This window comes from Numida meleagris, unplaced genomic scaffold (assembly GCF_002078875.1).
Source record: "Numida meleagris isolate 19003 breed g44 Domestic line unplaced genomic scaffold, NumMel1.0 unplaced_Scaffold290, whole genome shotgun sequence".
NCBI lineage: Eukaryota > Metazoa > Chordata > Aves > Galliformes > Numididae > Numida > Numida meleagris.
The window spans coordinates 54193-69400 of NW_018364537.1; the positions used below are offsets into that span (position 1 = coordinate 54193).

Consider the following 15208-nt stretch of genomic DNA (forward strand, 5'->3'; position numbering starts at 1 on the left):
CCCCCAACGTTTTCATAAAAGCTGTGCATTGCTGTTGTGAGCAGAACCGATTCCAAAGCTGTTGCCTTTGAACCCACGCAAGGGTCTGCCTTTGCACGGTGAAGGAGGTGTTTCTTGTCACCCTCCTTTGTCTGGCTTCGTGAATGTTGGTGCTCAAAACCAGGAGCGAATGCAGATAACTCACAGTTTGATTCCTACCTTATCCTTGTTTTTTAGATTAGGAGATGAGCCACATTAATGCTGGGAATGAGCGTTCCGACTTGAAGCATGTAAGGCTAAATTTGGTTCAGAAGATGGCGAAGAATGAGAGGCGTGTTACATTGTTCAGGGTATAGGAGAGCAAGATCTCAGTTCCTCCTCACGGAGGAAGATTTAACACTGTGGAATAAACTCCTTGGTCGCTTTTTGCTACAAACCTGGCATTTGGATGGACTGTTCTTAGGAGCAAAGCCCAGTAAGCATGAGGAATTGGATTATTTTGCTTTCTAATCGTTGAATAAGTTGCTTTCCAATGCTGAGCGTTCCAGTTGAAGCCTGTTAGCTTGCGGAGTCAGCTTAAAGTGAACGCTCCCACTTGGAGGGCTGTAATCCTTCCACACATAAAGCATCCCCTGGAGCCCAAGCGAGCCTTAACGAGCCTGTTGTTACTCTTGTAACTGGGACCAAGAGTCAACATTGGCTCTATGAACTTCAATTAAGTTTAGGTTGTGAGTTGGTGCTCCTGTAATGGGTGGCCGTAGCAGCAGCAGCTTGGAGGTAGCACTAGTGTGTAGATGAACACTTGAAACCGGCAGCAGCAGTCCTGGGACTGAAGGGAGCACCTCAGTCCTGGGGCAGGGGTGGGAGGTGAGGAACAGTGTGCTTGTTTTGATTCTTCACGAGGAGAATGGTCGGGCATTGGAGCAGGCTGCCCAGGGGAGCGGCGGAGTCCCTGCCTGTCTCTGGAGGTCTCAGTGGATGTGGCATGAAGGGATTTTTATCCTCTGCGTGCTTTTCATGCGAGTTCTGTTCTGATCTCGCTGGGAACAAACTGGGTCTGACCGTCCAGCATCGTGTCACTTCGTCAGGTTCTTACTGACCCACGCTCCTGGCATGAATAGCCCTTAAAATAAAGGCTGAATTCAAACATCCCAGCGATCAGTCGCCTTGTGTGTGAGCGCTGGCACCTTTCCTTCCAAGCTCAGTGTCGGTGCCTCTCGTTCTTTAGGTCTCCCCCCCCCCCCCGTGCTGGAAGGAGAGCAGGCTGCTCTGTGGTGTGCATGGAGTCAGGTCAGTGCTGCTGCAACGCTGCTTCTGCTTGGGGACGATTTAGATCACGAGGGCTGGCTAGAAAAGCTGGAGAGCTGAGGACAGAGTGAATAGCATGAAGACAAACAGAGTTCTGGAGTTTTGCAGGCTGATATCTTGCTTTCAGCTAACTTTCTGAATGTAGCTTTCCAGTATGGGCTCTGCTGTTGTACTGGAAGCAGTTAAGTTGGGAAGACAATACATTGAAAGGAGAGGATGTTCCTTTGTTGAAAGCAGTGCATCTTTCAAGGAGACTGAGTTGGGTCTTTCAAATCCTGTGGAAGTTGCAAAGTGTTTGATCGCTTTCATGTTCGCGGCGTGCTTACCTGGTGCCACAGATTTGCCAGGTTTTGAGCCCACCATAGAATCATAGAATGGCCTGGGTTGAACAGGACCTCAAAGATCATCGAGTTTCAACCCCCCTGCTGAGGGCAGGGTCGCCAACCAGCAGACCAGGCTGCCCAGAGCCACGTCCAGCCTGGCCTTGAATGCCTCCAGGGACGGGGCATCCACAACCTCCTTGGGCAACCTGTTCCAGTGCGTCACCACCCTCGGAGTGAAAAGCTTCCTCATAATATCTAACCTAAATCTCCCCTGTCTCAGTTTAAAACCATTCCCCCTTCTCCTATCGCTACCCACCCTCGTCAACAATCATTCCCCCTCCTGTTTATACGCTCCCTTCAAGTGCTGGAAGGCCGCAGTGAGGTCTCCCCGGAGCCTTCTCTTCTCCAAGCTCAACAAGCCCATTTCCCTCAACCTTTCCTCATAGGAGAGGTGCTCCAGCCCCTCCACCAGTTCGTGTTTAGTGAGTGCATTATATGTGAAAATCACCCCGTTGTAGCTTACAAGATAGGTGAAGAGGGGACGAGCCCTAGCTTGTTCCATCGCTCCTTGACCTCGTGTGTTCTTTCTCTGATCTCTCTGCGAGCCCCTGGGTTAGCTCTGCTATTTCTTCCCTTCCATCTGCATCTTCTCAGCGCTTTCTTTAGATTCCGTTGCCCCACGCATCTCTGCTTGCAGTGCAGGCAGGTAGGTGACACGCTTCATTATTCCACACATCACTGTCCCTATAACAGCATCTTCCCCTTTCTTAATACGATCCACGTGTCAGGCTGTTCAGTGCCCAACACCTGTGCCCTTCTCGGGTGTTCTTAGGGCCCAGGCAGCACCAGGTGCCCCTGCAGCATTCGGGCACCTGCGTTAGGGAGCAGCGCTGTGGAAGCGTCGCTAACACGTTGCAGCTTTGAGTGGTGGTTCTTGATGTCGTTTCGTTGCGAATGCTCCCTTAGCGCGCTACCTCTGGGCCCCCCCGGCGTGCTGCTCTGCAGCCAGCCCCCCCCCCCCCCCCCCCCCCCCCCCCGCTTTGTCCCTGTGTCTGGCAGTGATCCCTTCCAGGTGCTGCTGGAGAAGTGGGCCCATGTGAACCTCACGAGGTTCAACGAGGCCAAGAGCAAGGTGCTGCACTTGGAACGGGGCAATCCCAGGTATTGATACAGACTGGGGGAAGAACTCCTCGAGAGCAGCCCTGCGGGGAAGGACTTGGGGGTCCTGGTGGACGAGAAGCTGCACATGAGGCAGCAGTGTGCGCTGGCAGCCCGGAAGGCCAACTGTGTTCTGGGCTGCATTGAAAGAGGAGTGGGCAGCAGGGACAGGGAGGGGATTGTCCCCTGCTACTGGGCTCTTGTGAGGCCCCATCTGCAGCACTGCGTCCAGGCCTGGGGCCCCCAGTATGTGAAAGACGTGGAGCTGTTGGAACAAGTTCAGAGGAGGGCGACCAAGATGATCAGAGGCTGGAGCACCTCTCCTGTGAGGAAAGGTTGAGGGAAATGGGCTTGTTGAGCTTGGAGAAGAGAAGGCTCCGGAGAGACCTCGTTGCAGCCTTCCAGCACTCGAAGGGAGTGTATCAACAGGAGGGGGAATGATTGTTGACGAGGGTGGGTAGTGATAGGACAAGGGGGAATGGTTTTAAACTGAGACAGGGGAGGTTTAGGTTGGCTATTAGGAGGAAGCTTTTCACTCCGAGGGTGGTGATGCACTGGAGCAGGTTGCCCAAGGCAGTTGTGGATGCCCCATCCCTGGAGGCATTCAAGGCCAGACTGGACGTGGCTCTGGGCAGCCTGGTCTGCTGGTCGGTGTCCCTGCCCTCAGCAGGGGCTTGAAACTGGATGATCTTGGAGGTCCTTTTCAACCCAGGCCATTCTATGATTGGTTGCACGTGCCTGCAGTAATGGAGGCGAGCGCTGCTCCGCTCCCTTCCTGCCAGCAGCACTGGGGGGGGGGGTGAGAAGGAGCAGGCACTGTCGCACTCGGGAACAGCAGAAGGTCATTGCATACAGAAAGCCTTGCAGAGTTAGAGTTGCAGCTGTAAGCCATGAGTTGAGGTGGTGGCTCATGTCTACATGAAGGTCTTTGCTGGAAAATTAGTCTGTTGTGCAAATTAAAGCGTTGCCTTCGTCGCGGCCCTGGGGTGCTGGTTCTTCCAGCCTCACTTGCAGTGTGAGAGCATCCCGAGGAGCGCAGCTTTCCAACCGCCGATGGGAGCAGCAGAGCAAGGAATAAACCAGATCTGTTTCCCAAATAGTTTTAGGAGAAGCTTCTTGTGTGTTAATTACTCCTAAAACATCCTCGGTCCCTTTTCCACTTCCGTCTTCTTTAATCTCTTGCGTTGTTTGCTTGCTTGTTGCGCTTCCCAAAATAAACAAGACTCTGTATTTTGTGTTTTTTTTTTCTCTTGTGTGTGTTTATACTTCAGAGAAATTCTCAGCCATGTAATCAGTGCCCAAGGAATGTGCCTGAACTCTTGCAGTTCAAACCTCCCTAAGGGCCCATGGGGCACTCAGCGGCAGCGTCCGTAGCACCAGGTAGACAGTTTCTATTTCTCTCTCTTCTCAAGGCAGCTCGCCATCTCCTCCCTGCTTCTATTGTCAGCTTGTCAGGCGTTGTTCTTGTTCCCTGCTGCTTCAGTGTGTTGGCATGAGGCAGTGTTGAAGATGCCCGGGGTGAAGCACAGCCTGCTTGTCACAGTTCGCATTGCACTGCTGCCTGGCAGGTCCACGTTAATCGTGCTGAGGCTTTTCTTGGTGGTGATATTATGATATTACCCTCCCGTGCTTGGAAAGCACGTTGGTTTTTTTTTTTTTTTTTCCAGTGTTCCACGGTCACAATTAAGCTTGGATTTGGTGTAGCCTTCCTGCACCGGGCAGGTCACGGTTGCTGTGTTGGCTTTGCTGATGGCTTCTTGCTTTCAGTTTTAACGTGGGCTGTGCAGCGCTGCCTTCTGATGCGGAGCGTGCTCTCGAGCTTCCCAGTTTGAAGGCTGAAACGGTTCCAGCTGCCGTTGTTCTTATTCGTGGATCAGCTTTTCTTTCTGCTCCCTTCAATTTGCCTTAGGTCCCTGTGTGTTGTTTAATGTGGTTTTGAACTTCAGACCACAGGGGTCCGGTGAAGTAGTTGCAACTGTAGGATGTTGTGTTCGAATGCTTGTGGAAGAGGTTTTGACGTGAGGAGGGTTTATTTCACATCTACTTATACCACAAAACGCCCACACCCCCCTCAGGGTGAACTTGAGACTGACAGGCAGTCAGGATTCGCTGTGAGATAGGGAGTAAGAATGATCTAGGACCTCTCTGAGCATCACTGCTCGCCTTCCTGGTGAGCAGGCTCCTGCTCCTTGCCCGCACAGCCCCTGCAGAGCAAAGCAAGTGCTGCATGCAGGCCTCGGGCAGTGGGAGGCTGGGACAAGCGGTCTGAGCTAGGAGGAACCTTTCCGTGGGCGAAGGCTGTGCTGATATTCTTGCATTCTATTCTTACCTTAGGTTTGCCCCATGAAAACTGTCAGGCTGATACTGCTTTGCATGCAGAGGCCCATTCAGCCTGATACGTGTCTGCTGCTGAACAGATGTTATCTTTGTCCATGCTGGGGTTTTAAGTTGAGTCGGAAGGGGAACTGAGCTCTGCTGCTGATGGATGATGCGGGCAGAGCTGGGGGGAGCAGTGGAGCAGGTGCAGGGCTGCTGCTTCGAGGGTGTGAGATGGGTAGCTCCAGCTGCAGGGCTGTGGTGCCACGGTGGCATTTTCACGAATTCTGTAGGAAAGCAGCTTCTCCCATGGCCTGGTCCATCCGTGCGAATCGAAGTCAGACCGGTCCTGCACAAGAAATGAGCAAAATTCTGCTGGGAAAGCGAGCGCTGTTTGTGTCGTCGTACGGAATCTCTAGTCCAGCAGATGCTCCGGCTGCTGTCAGGCTGGAGTAGTCCACATAGTGAGAGGCCTGCAGCAATCATAGAATAGCGAGGTTGGAAAAGACCTCCAAGATCATCCAGTCCAACCGTCCACCTACATAACCCCACTAAACCATGGCTCTCAATGCTGTATCTCAATGTTCCTTGAACACCTCCAGGGTGGGTGCCTCCCCCACCTCCCTGGGCAGCCCATTGCAGCGCCTGACCACTCTTTCACAAAAGCAGTATTTCCTAATGTCCAGCCTAAATCTCCCCTGGTGCAACTTGAGGCCGTTCCCCCTCGTCCTGTCACTGTTACAAGAGAGAAGAGGCCGACCCCCAGCTCCCCACAACCTCCCTTCAGGAGTTACAGAGAGCCATGAGGTCTCCCCTGAGCCTCCTCTTCTCCAGGCTGAACAATCCCAGCTCCCTCAGCCGCTCCTCATCAGCCCTGTGCTCCGTTCCCCTCCCAGCTCCGTGCCCTGCTCTGCCCACGCTCCAGGCCCTCAATGTCTTTCTTGCAGCGAGGGGCCCAACACTGGACACAGCCCTCAATCATGGAGTGCAGCTCTCAGGCTGCTCCGGGGCCAACCTGAAGCTAGAACATCACCGAGAGCATTGCCCAAATACGTTCTAAACACCAGCAGACACCTCTGGGAAGCCTGTTCTGTGCCTTCACTTCTCTCTTGGTAGAGAAGCTTTCCCTGATGCCTGGTCCAGAGCTGCTGTGAGCCATGAAGGCAAACCAACTGCCAGGGGATCTCGAGGTGAAGAGTGGCCAGGCAGTGGGAGGGCAGACGTGGATGGGTTTGGTCAACTCATGTGTGTGTGGTGGGGAAAATGAACTGAGCACGCGCGCTGCCGCAGGCCCGCGAAATAGCTTTCTCCTGCACGTGCTAATTAGGGTTTGTCCTTTTCAGAAGGAATGCAGCCCCGCTTTACGCCCAGGTGGAAAACCAAGAGGGTGCTTGATGAGCTGACTACGCACCAAGTGGCATCGGGTTTCCCCAGGTGGAAGGATTGGTGGCAGAGAATCCTGTGAGCGAGCACTGGGCTCGGATGGGGCCACCAGGTGTGCAAGCACTGGGCTCGGATGAGTGTAGCTGGGGCTGACAGCCCTCAGGGCAGGTACTTGGTGGCATTGAGGTTAAGGGTTGTGTCATCTGAGCTTGTGTTCTTGCAGGTGGAGCTTGCAGCTCCTGTTGGTTGCAGGCTGCAGAGGGGGCCCTGAGCTGTGGGGCCCTTCCACCCGTTTCAGTGGGAGGACCTGAGGATCATTGCCTTGGATCTGGACCTCAGGATGTCTCCTGAGAACACAAAGCATGTGTATGGAAGGCATTTCCCTTCTCTCTGCTGCTCTTTGCCTTTTGCACGTGGCAACCTCTGTTATCTCCGTGGCAATTTTAAAATCAGATGGTTCCCCTGTATCGAGAGTAACGCGAATGTCCTCGAGCTCCGTTCGTGTTCAGGTGCGATCTGTCCCTTCCTGCAGGAAGAGTTCATCTGGTTTATGAGTATTTGAGCTTTCTCGTGGGTTTTCTCCCGACGCGAGCTGAACACCACGTGCCAATTAACAGAACAATTTGGAGAACGCAGGTGAGCAGTGTGGCTGCTGGTGGCTCTGGATCTGCATAGGGAGCTGCAGCAGCAGCTGGGCTGGTCGGCAGCCCTTGTGGTGGAATGAAGGGAATGCCATGAAGCGCAGGGTTTGCGTGCAGGCCTGGTGAGGATCTTTTGCTTTGGGTTTTTTTTCCTCTCCGAGGCTTTGGGTGTTTCCAGGAAGCAGCTTTTTGCTGTTCTGCATTTGGGGGTTTCAGCCATCAGGCCTCGGTGTGTCAGTGAGGCGCTTTTTGTGGGGAGGATCACAGGTCCCTCTCTATAGCTCCTGAAGGGAGGTTGTGGGGAGCTGGGGGTCGGTCTCTTCTCTCTTGTAACAGTGACAGGACGAGGGGGAACGGCCTCAAGTTGCACCAGGGGAGATTCAGGCTGGACATGAGGAAACACTGCTTTTCTGAAAGAGTGGTCAGGCGCTGGAATGGGCTGCCCAGGGAGGTGGTGGAGTCACTGACCCTGTAGGTGTTCAAGAAACATTTAGATATAGCATTGAGAGCCATGGCTTAGTGGGGTTATTGGTGGTTGGATTGGATGATCTTGCAGGTCTTTTCCAACCTCGCTGATTCTATGATTCTATGAAACATTTGTGCCTGCAGGGAAACTCACTCAGTTGTCCTCACTCAGTGATCTGCTTTGAGCAGAAGGAGCAGGAGGATTCCTGCTCATCCGCCGCTTTCTTGGTGCTATTTTTTCCCCCCCGTACCAGCTTTGTTGCTGTGCCAGGAGAGCTGCTCTTGTTTCACCAAATCTGAGTGGGTCTGTTTCTTCCTCTCTTATTTTTCCCCCCATACTGTTCTTGCTGGGGAGCCCTTACGCGCTCTTTATTTATGTTTCACCAGGGGACTGAGATGCCTGTCAAGAGGCTTCCAGTGCTGAGCCTTGCTTTGAGTAGATGATCTGGGATGCCAGAGAGCGTGTTAAAGCACGGGTTGGTGGGTGCTGAGCAGGAAAGGTGTGAGCTGCTGCAATGCCTGTGCCTCGGAGAAACGTGGTGTCAGTGACACGGTGCGGAGAACGGGGCAGTTCTTTCCCAGGGAGGAACCCTGGGGGTAAAACACAAGCGTGGAGTCACAGAACGCGCGAAACCCACAGAAGGGTTTCGTGTATCAGGAGAATCACGAGCAGTTGGTTCCGTAGCCCAGGAGCTTCTTTCTAGGCCCGTTCCTGCGTTGGGTGCGGAAATTTGCACGCGCGGGTCACGTGCATCGCGCCAAGTGTGAGAACGCTGGTTTTGTGACTCGGTGCCTACAGCAGCGTGTGTAACTTGGGAAACTGAGGGGAGATTCGAGAAGAGAATGCGAGAAACCGAGGATAACAAATCAGCGTGGTGGAGGAAGCAGGCAGTTCCCTTTGGTAGAGCTGAACCGTTGAGGGGTGGAATGGAGATGATACAAGGGAAGGCTGGGATTCCTTTCATTTTTCTTTACTGGAAATGTAAGGTCAGGGAGCTCTTCAGGCTGAGTTGCCAACCTGTTCATCCCTTTGTGCAATGAGTGGGGAGTTCTCCGTGGGAACGGGCCGTATCACTCAAGAACGGGTTTCCATGAGCCAGCAGCAGGGTTGGGAAGGCTTTTTAGCCAAAGCTGATGAGTGTTGGGTTTCTGGAAGTACATCATCTGCTTGGGCTTGTGGGAACAGCTTTTCCATGCTTCTTTTTCTATTTTCTCAGGGTACGGAGTCCATTAAGATGGAAAATGGTCAAAGCACAGCGGCTAAACTGGGGCTTCCCCCCCTCACACCGGAGCAGCAGGAGGCTCTCCAGAAAGTGAGTATACCCGACGTGGCTTTGTGTCCTGGCCCTGGGTCGCTCTTCCTCTTATCTCCTTTGCTTTTACTTTTTTTCTTTCCGTTCTCTTTGTTTGTTTGATGGTTGCTATTTTTATTTTGCTGTCTTTTCAAACGCGCCCTGATTGCTGATGTTACGAAAACAGAACCCAGCAATGTGTGTGGGACAATGCCCGTGCTCTGTGTGGATTCACACCTTCGACACCGGGCCCAAGAATTACTTGCTCTAGTTTGCAGTTTAAAGACGGTTTTTGGAGAGCACAGCATGGAATTATGTTCCATAACAACACGGAATGGTGGGGTAGGAGGTGTCCTTTTTTTTTTTTTTAGTCCAAATCCGAAGTAGATAACGCCTTAAGATCACACTGTCATTCTGAGACCATACCTAACTGCCACAGAGTTACTGAGGAGCAACCTTACACTGCGAGCAGTAGGTTTCTGATATGCTCCAGCTATCTTTTATTTCATCACAAAGTATCTGTTGTCCCCTTGCGCTCCTTTCCGCATAAAGAGGCCCAGTGGCACGCTGCAAGTGTTTCCAATCCCGCTCCAGCCAGTTTGCCTCGATGTAGGTGGAGCTTCAGCCCGGCTCTGGTTTCTGGTGCCGCTTCGTGCAGCCGGTGGGGAGGTTGCTGCTGACTTGTGGCCCACTTTGCTGCTGAGAGCCGTGCCTGGCTTGCTGAGGAGAGCAAAACTGAGGAAAGAGGAGAAAGAAAACAAACCCAGGGAATGTGGGAAGTGCGGGGTAGGCGTCTCCTGTACGCTGGTGAGGCGAGCCTAGTATTGTTCTGGGTAGGCTTCATGTGAATGTTCCCATTGTGCTGAAGCTGCTTGTGTGTGTGTGTTTGGCTCGCAGCGTGAAACGGCCTCGTTTCCTCTGGCTTCTCCGTAGCTGACAGATGTTGAATCCCCTTGTCCATTTCCAGGTTTCCGAAGCACGCGTCTCAAATCCACGGTTTAGAGCCTACTGTTCCCTGGCACCTCCCAAACACGTACAGCCATGGAAAGCAGGTGCCTTGATGGGTTTTGGCTGGAAGTGTTTGTACCACGGGCGTAGGCACATCTGCGGGTATTAGGTTTCCTTTGACAAAAAAAAGCCACCCTTCTGACACCGCTGGGTGTAACGCCTGGGCTTTGTCAAATTTCTGGAAGGCTGAATAAAAGACAAATCAGCGTTGCGTCCATAGGTTAGGAACTGGAGAGCTGGAGCATTTCAGTGAGCGTGAGCAGTGGGTCCTTCCAATCGGAAGAGGACAGATGCGTTAAGGCGAGGGAGGGGTAGTGCAGAGCCAAGAGACTGGGCACGGGGATTAGGAGCCCCTTTCCCTTCCGTAGAACCTCTTTGTCCAGATGTTCTGAGTGGAAAGGATTTGAAGGAGGCTATCTGTCCTGCCCTCATCCCAGCAGGTAAGGTGCTGCGGTGGGATCTGAGGGGCAGAGGGAGGAAGAGGGGGAACACCGAGTGTGTAGTGCATGCTGCTTTCCTAACATCGCGCCTGCTGCAGACCGAGTCCATCCAACCCTCTGCTCAAGCATTATGCTGTATTTCAGGGCTTGCAACTCCGAGACGCAGACCGAGACGTTAGCGAGCTGCTGGCTGCTGCCTAACGTACCGTGCCTTAGTGCTTAGGGCTGGAGCACCAAAAAGCACCATTGGCAGCCAGTTGTGTGGTTCTGGGGAGCTGTGGTGTGAAGTGGAAACGTCGTTCCGCGTGCGGTGGTATTGTCTTGCGACTACAGAGCCTGTGTTTCCTCGTAGGCCAAGAAGTATGCGATGGAGCAGAGCATCAAGAGTGTGCTGGTGAAGCAAACCATCGCCCACCAGCAACAACAGCTCACCAACCTGCAGGTGAGAGACCTTCCCGGACGCTCTTTCTGTCTTACTCTCCCCCAACAAGGTGGAGTTCTTTTTACACTTAGAAGCAGAGCACAGCCCTGAGGCATGCCCGGAGCCAGGTACAAGCACTTCTATTTCCACAGTGAAATTGAAGTATACTGTCTTCAGCCCTCTAAAGAAATGCCCTTTGCTCACCTGTACAAATTGCCCCCGGATTTCACGTATCCAAAGAGAAAATTAAGAGCTTCTGTCCTGTTAGCTGGCCAAACACTTCTTTAAACACCAGAAGCTAAAGAATTGGCTGTGGGTTTCAGCTCCAGCGTACGTTTAAGGTGGTGTCTGGGGTTACTGAGATCAGTATCCTTTCACCACCTTTTCCACGTCGGGGGAGGGTGCCCCCTCTCCTCTGTTATTGACAGTGCTGCCCCGTTTCCTTCCCCTTCAACCGGGTGCCCTGCCAGCCTCGCTGGGAAGTCATTGGCCGTTGCTGAAATTCAGGCTGTGACGCTCACCTCCTGGGAAAACCCTTAACTGCCACTGACGTCTCCCTTCCGTTGGAGATTTCAACGCATCTCGCTGCTTTCTGTTCAGCTGGGAAGCCCAAAGTAATGGTTTGGGGGTCTCGATTTGTTTAACGAAGTGTCACTGTGGATGTGCTTGCCACATGAGGCAGCTCCGGCCTGCCAGGGCCGTGCGTGTTTCTGAGTGGCCGGTCTAGTCGAGGGGCTTCTTTTTAAACGCTGGGGGTGAATCAACGACAGTGGTTGCAGAGGTTACTATTGCCTTGAGTCCCCCCTGGGAGAAGACCCTGCTTCCCGAGGCAGTGGCAGCAGCACAACTCCACCCTGACCTGGTGGCCTGGAATCTGCAGGGTCCCAGCGCTGGACAGTCCTTGGGACCAGGCAGTGAGGGGCAAGGAAGGAGAGGCCTCTCTCACAGGTTCCCTGTGCCGCCGCTCTGCTTGAGTTTGTACAAACAGCCGTAGTATGCTCAGCTCCAACAGACTGAACTCTGTCTTTACTGTCTTTCAGATGGCAGCAGTGACAATGGGCTTTGGAGATCCTCTCTCACCTTTACAATCGGTCAATAGACATATTCACTTCTTCTTGGGCACTTTGTCTTAGTCAGGGTCTAGAATGGGGAAGTACGTAGCGGTGATACAATGCTCTTAATTCAACCCAGCACAACCCTCCCACTTACCCACCCGTTACGGACAAGCACAGCAAGCAGAGGCAAAGTGTAAACTCCCCAGAGGAAGACCCCGTGGGCTGGGTGCAGTCTGCTGGGACACTGGCAGTCGGGGCCCTGGAGTCAGTTGGCAAAGAAAGCTTTAGATTTCGAACAGTACTGAACACACCCGTGAAATTGTGGGAGCTGCATTTCTAGGGATGCTACAGTTCTGAGGTCCCGACCTAAAACTAACTGCCAAGGTAACTCACGAATGGGCAATTTCGTAACGAAGCAAACTGAACAGCACCCGGCAGCCGCGGTGCTGGGGAAGGCTGGGGCACTGTAGGCTGGCAGAACGTGCTGTAGCCGAGGTGTAAGATCGTTCTCACTGTACGTATTTCCAGACTAGCTGAACGTGGCGTGTTTCCAGTCGAGTAAAAGCGTGACGGAAGTGACACAACCGCAGAGCTACTCGGATAAACCCGTGTCTCTTTAGTGCTGGAATTTTTAATAAGCTATCGCAAAGAAGGTGACGACTCTGATTTCCCGGTGTTACCCGTCCCCTGCTTTTTTTCCTAGACGTGTCGGACAGTGGCCACTGCAGAAAGTGTCCAATAAGCTCCGCTCTGCGTGCAGAGGTTCATTTGCGAGGATTTGCCATCTTGCTGGAACGTTAACCTTTTTCTGTTCGGTGTAAAATGCAGCCGGTGGCCCGTCCTCCCAAGTGAACAGTAAAAGTAGAACTGCCCGTTTTCCCTCCTATAACGCTGTCACGGTAGGTAGCACGTCAGCAGGACAGCCGAGATAAAAATCAGTGGGGGTGTGCGAGCTTGGAGCAGAAGCAGGTATCTCACCGTGAATGTTGCACGGGTGCTTTCTGAACCCTTGTGCCCAAGAAACCTTTAGCAGTTAACGCAGACGCTTTACTTGTAGCTTTAACCCCCCACCCATTTTGCTTAAATTGGGCGATAGATGAGAAGAAGCACGTGCTGATAACGTCCCAGGGAATGTGGCATTTTCTCGTTAGCCTCGGGGACGTAGCCGGTCTCATGAACCCTCTCCCTCAGACTGGAAGGCAGCTGCAGGGTGCTGCTGATAGGGCAGAGCCTGGAGGCAGGAGCCTGCTCTGGATCTCTGCTCTGTGGCACAGCTCAGTGTAGTTTGGGTCGGCTTCACTCAGCAGCTGCCCATCAGGAACCTAGGAAACGCCGACGGGCCGCGTCCAACGCGTCCTGTTGGCAAGATCCATCTCATTTCCCACACGAGGGAAGAGCAGCCCCAGCTTCCTACTGGGATATCTTAGTGCCTGTCATTGAAGCTTCCCCTCTGCTTCCTCCTCCCAAGTATTACAGCTCGAGATTTCAGTCTCGCGTCAGCAAGATGAGCACAATTTCCTGGCGTTGTTGTATGAGAATGGAAGCTGCTGGTGATGGTCTTGCATCGCCTGCTGCGTTTCAGAGCAGCATTCCAAGGTGACACTTTGGCTTCTCCTCCAAAATCACCTTCACAAACACTTAACCACAGCATTGCACAGATTAAAATATTAGCTGCCTGTGCAATGGAGATTGCAGACACCTTCAGCTCCGTTTTGCAGATGGAGTAAGAGGGTCAGGGGCCAGCAAAAAATCAACCTGATGTAGCTAGCGAAAGCTGATGCATTTCTATCCATCAGTTTCTGACCCACAGGTATAGGTTACATCGTTCCCCTAAACCAATGCTACTCAGTGGTGTTAGTGTATGCCTGTAGTCATCACGATCAATCTAAATTCTGCCTTTGTCAGTCCAGTTATCTAACGAGCTCCAGGCGTCACAGCCCTAACGTGGCCCCACCTATTTTAGAACCCGCTGCAGCAGCGTTAAGATGTGGATATCCTCTAAAGGATGCTGCCGTGGGAGAGGACGAATGCCATTTTTCTTGCCACTGTTGCGTTGATAACCGCAAAGAAGGGAGCCCGCCCTCTTTTAAACCTAGTCTTCAGGAGGTGGGCTTTGCCTCTGCCCGGCGCGGGGCTGCAGCGCCTTGTCCACGAGCACCTTAAACACTGAGTTCGCCTCACGGTCTGTGGCAGCGTGGGTGAGGCCCTTCACTCAGACACTTGGGGTTAGAACGGTGATGGCTGTGAACCAGTACGCGGATGCACCGCACGCACTGAGGGGCTGGTCGCTGGCTTTCATGCACCAAAGCTGGGAAGGTGGTGGAGAACCTGGGAGACACAACACGTCAGCCGTCCTGCGTTGTGCACATGCCCCGGTCCTCCCGGTCACAGCACTGCAGGGCTGTTGACCGGCAGCTTGTTTTTTTTAATTGCGTGAGAAAGACTTAAAACCCAATCAAGAGGCGAGTTTAATATCACTTCAGGAGCAGCAGCCTGGGGGTGAGAACCATTCCCGCTTGTAGCATCCCCGGTGTATGGAGTAGTAGGAGTTGAACCTTCGCCGTTGGTTTCCTCCTATGGTCAGGGAGAAGAATTCCTTCAGGTACAGTTCGTGTCCACAGTCCCGGGGTTGTCAAAGACAAAACGCTGCGAGCTGTGGCATCCTCAGACACGTCAGAGCTCATTGTGCTCATGCTTGTTACAGCATCCTGAAGGTGGGCCGCTCGCAGAGGCCTCGATTGCAGACCCCTTTACCCAGCGGCGGTGGGGATGAGGTGGGGATGCAGACCCCTCAGCCAGTGCTCCAAGAACTGTGGTGCCGGGAAGGGAGAGGCGTCGAGCTTAACGCCGCGTTCGCCTGCTCCACGACGCTCCATGGCCTTGCTGCCTCACGTTTGTCCCATGCTCCGTGTAGGAGCTGAGAGCAGCCCCGTGCTGCAGCTCAGTCTTGCTGATCGTAGGGAGCTGCCTCTGCAGAGTCTTCCCTTCTGCCTTGGTCCCAAGAGGTGCTGATAGGATAACGCCGGCCAAACCCGTGACTGGAGTAGGCAGCATCTTCCTAAAACGATGTTAATTAAGCGTTAGCGATGCTAGCTATTGCCATGTGGGTGGAAAAAATAATTGAAGGGTACTGCTTTATTGGATACCTGTTTTAAGAAATGTCTGGATTTGTCTTGTAAACAGGTTTTCAGGCATACTTAGGAGAAAATAGCACAGAGACCTTCTCTGCACCGAAACTGATAAGGGCGGAGTCTTTGGGGGCTGCACCACTATCTGAGCCAGTAACGACAGGCAGTGATAAGTACTAGCACCACACACTTAAACGAAGAAGTTTCATTTAACTTTTTGATTTTTATTATTATTATTATTTTTTTTTTTTTAACTTTTTGATTTTTATTATTATTATTATTTTTTTTTTT

General features: G+C 52.7%; 1 protein-coding gene across 2 annotated transcripts in view; it reads left to right on the top strand.

Annotated features, from left to right (window-relative positions):
* Positions 1 to 15208, top strand: part of PUF60 (poly(U) binding splicing factor 60) — a 28399-nt gene that overhangs the window by 1093 nt on the left and 12098 nt on the right. Inside the window, exons 2-4 of one of the 2 annotated variants that reach the window (XM_021382776.1) lie at positions 8791 to 8886; positions 10666 to 10755; positions 11775 to 11825. In XM_021382776.1, the coding sequence (XP_021238451.1) occupies positions 8791 to 8886; positions 10666 to 10755; positions 11775 to 11825 (237 nt within the window). The remainder of the gene's footprint in view (positions 1 to 8790; positions 8887 to 10665; positions 10756 to 11774; positions 11826 to 15208) is intronic. The other variant, XM_021382777.1, reaches the window with a different exon arrangement.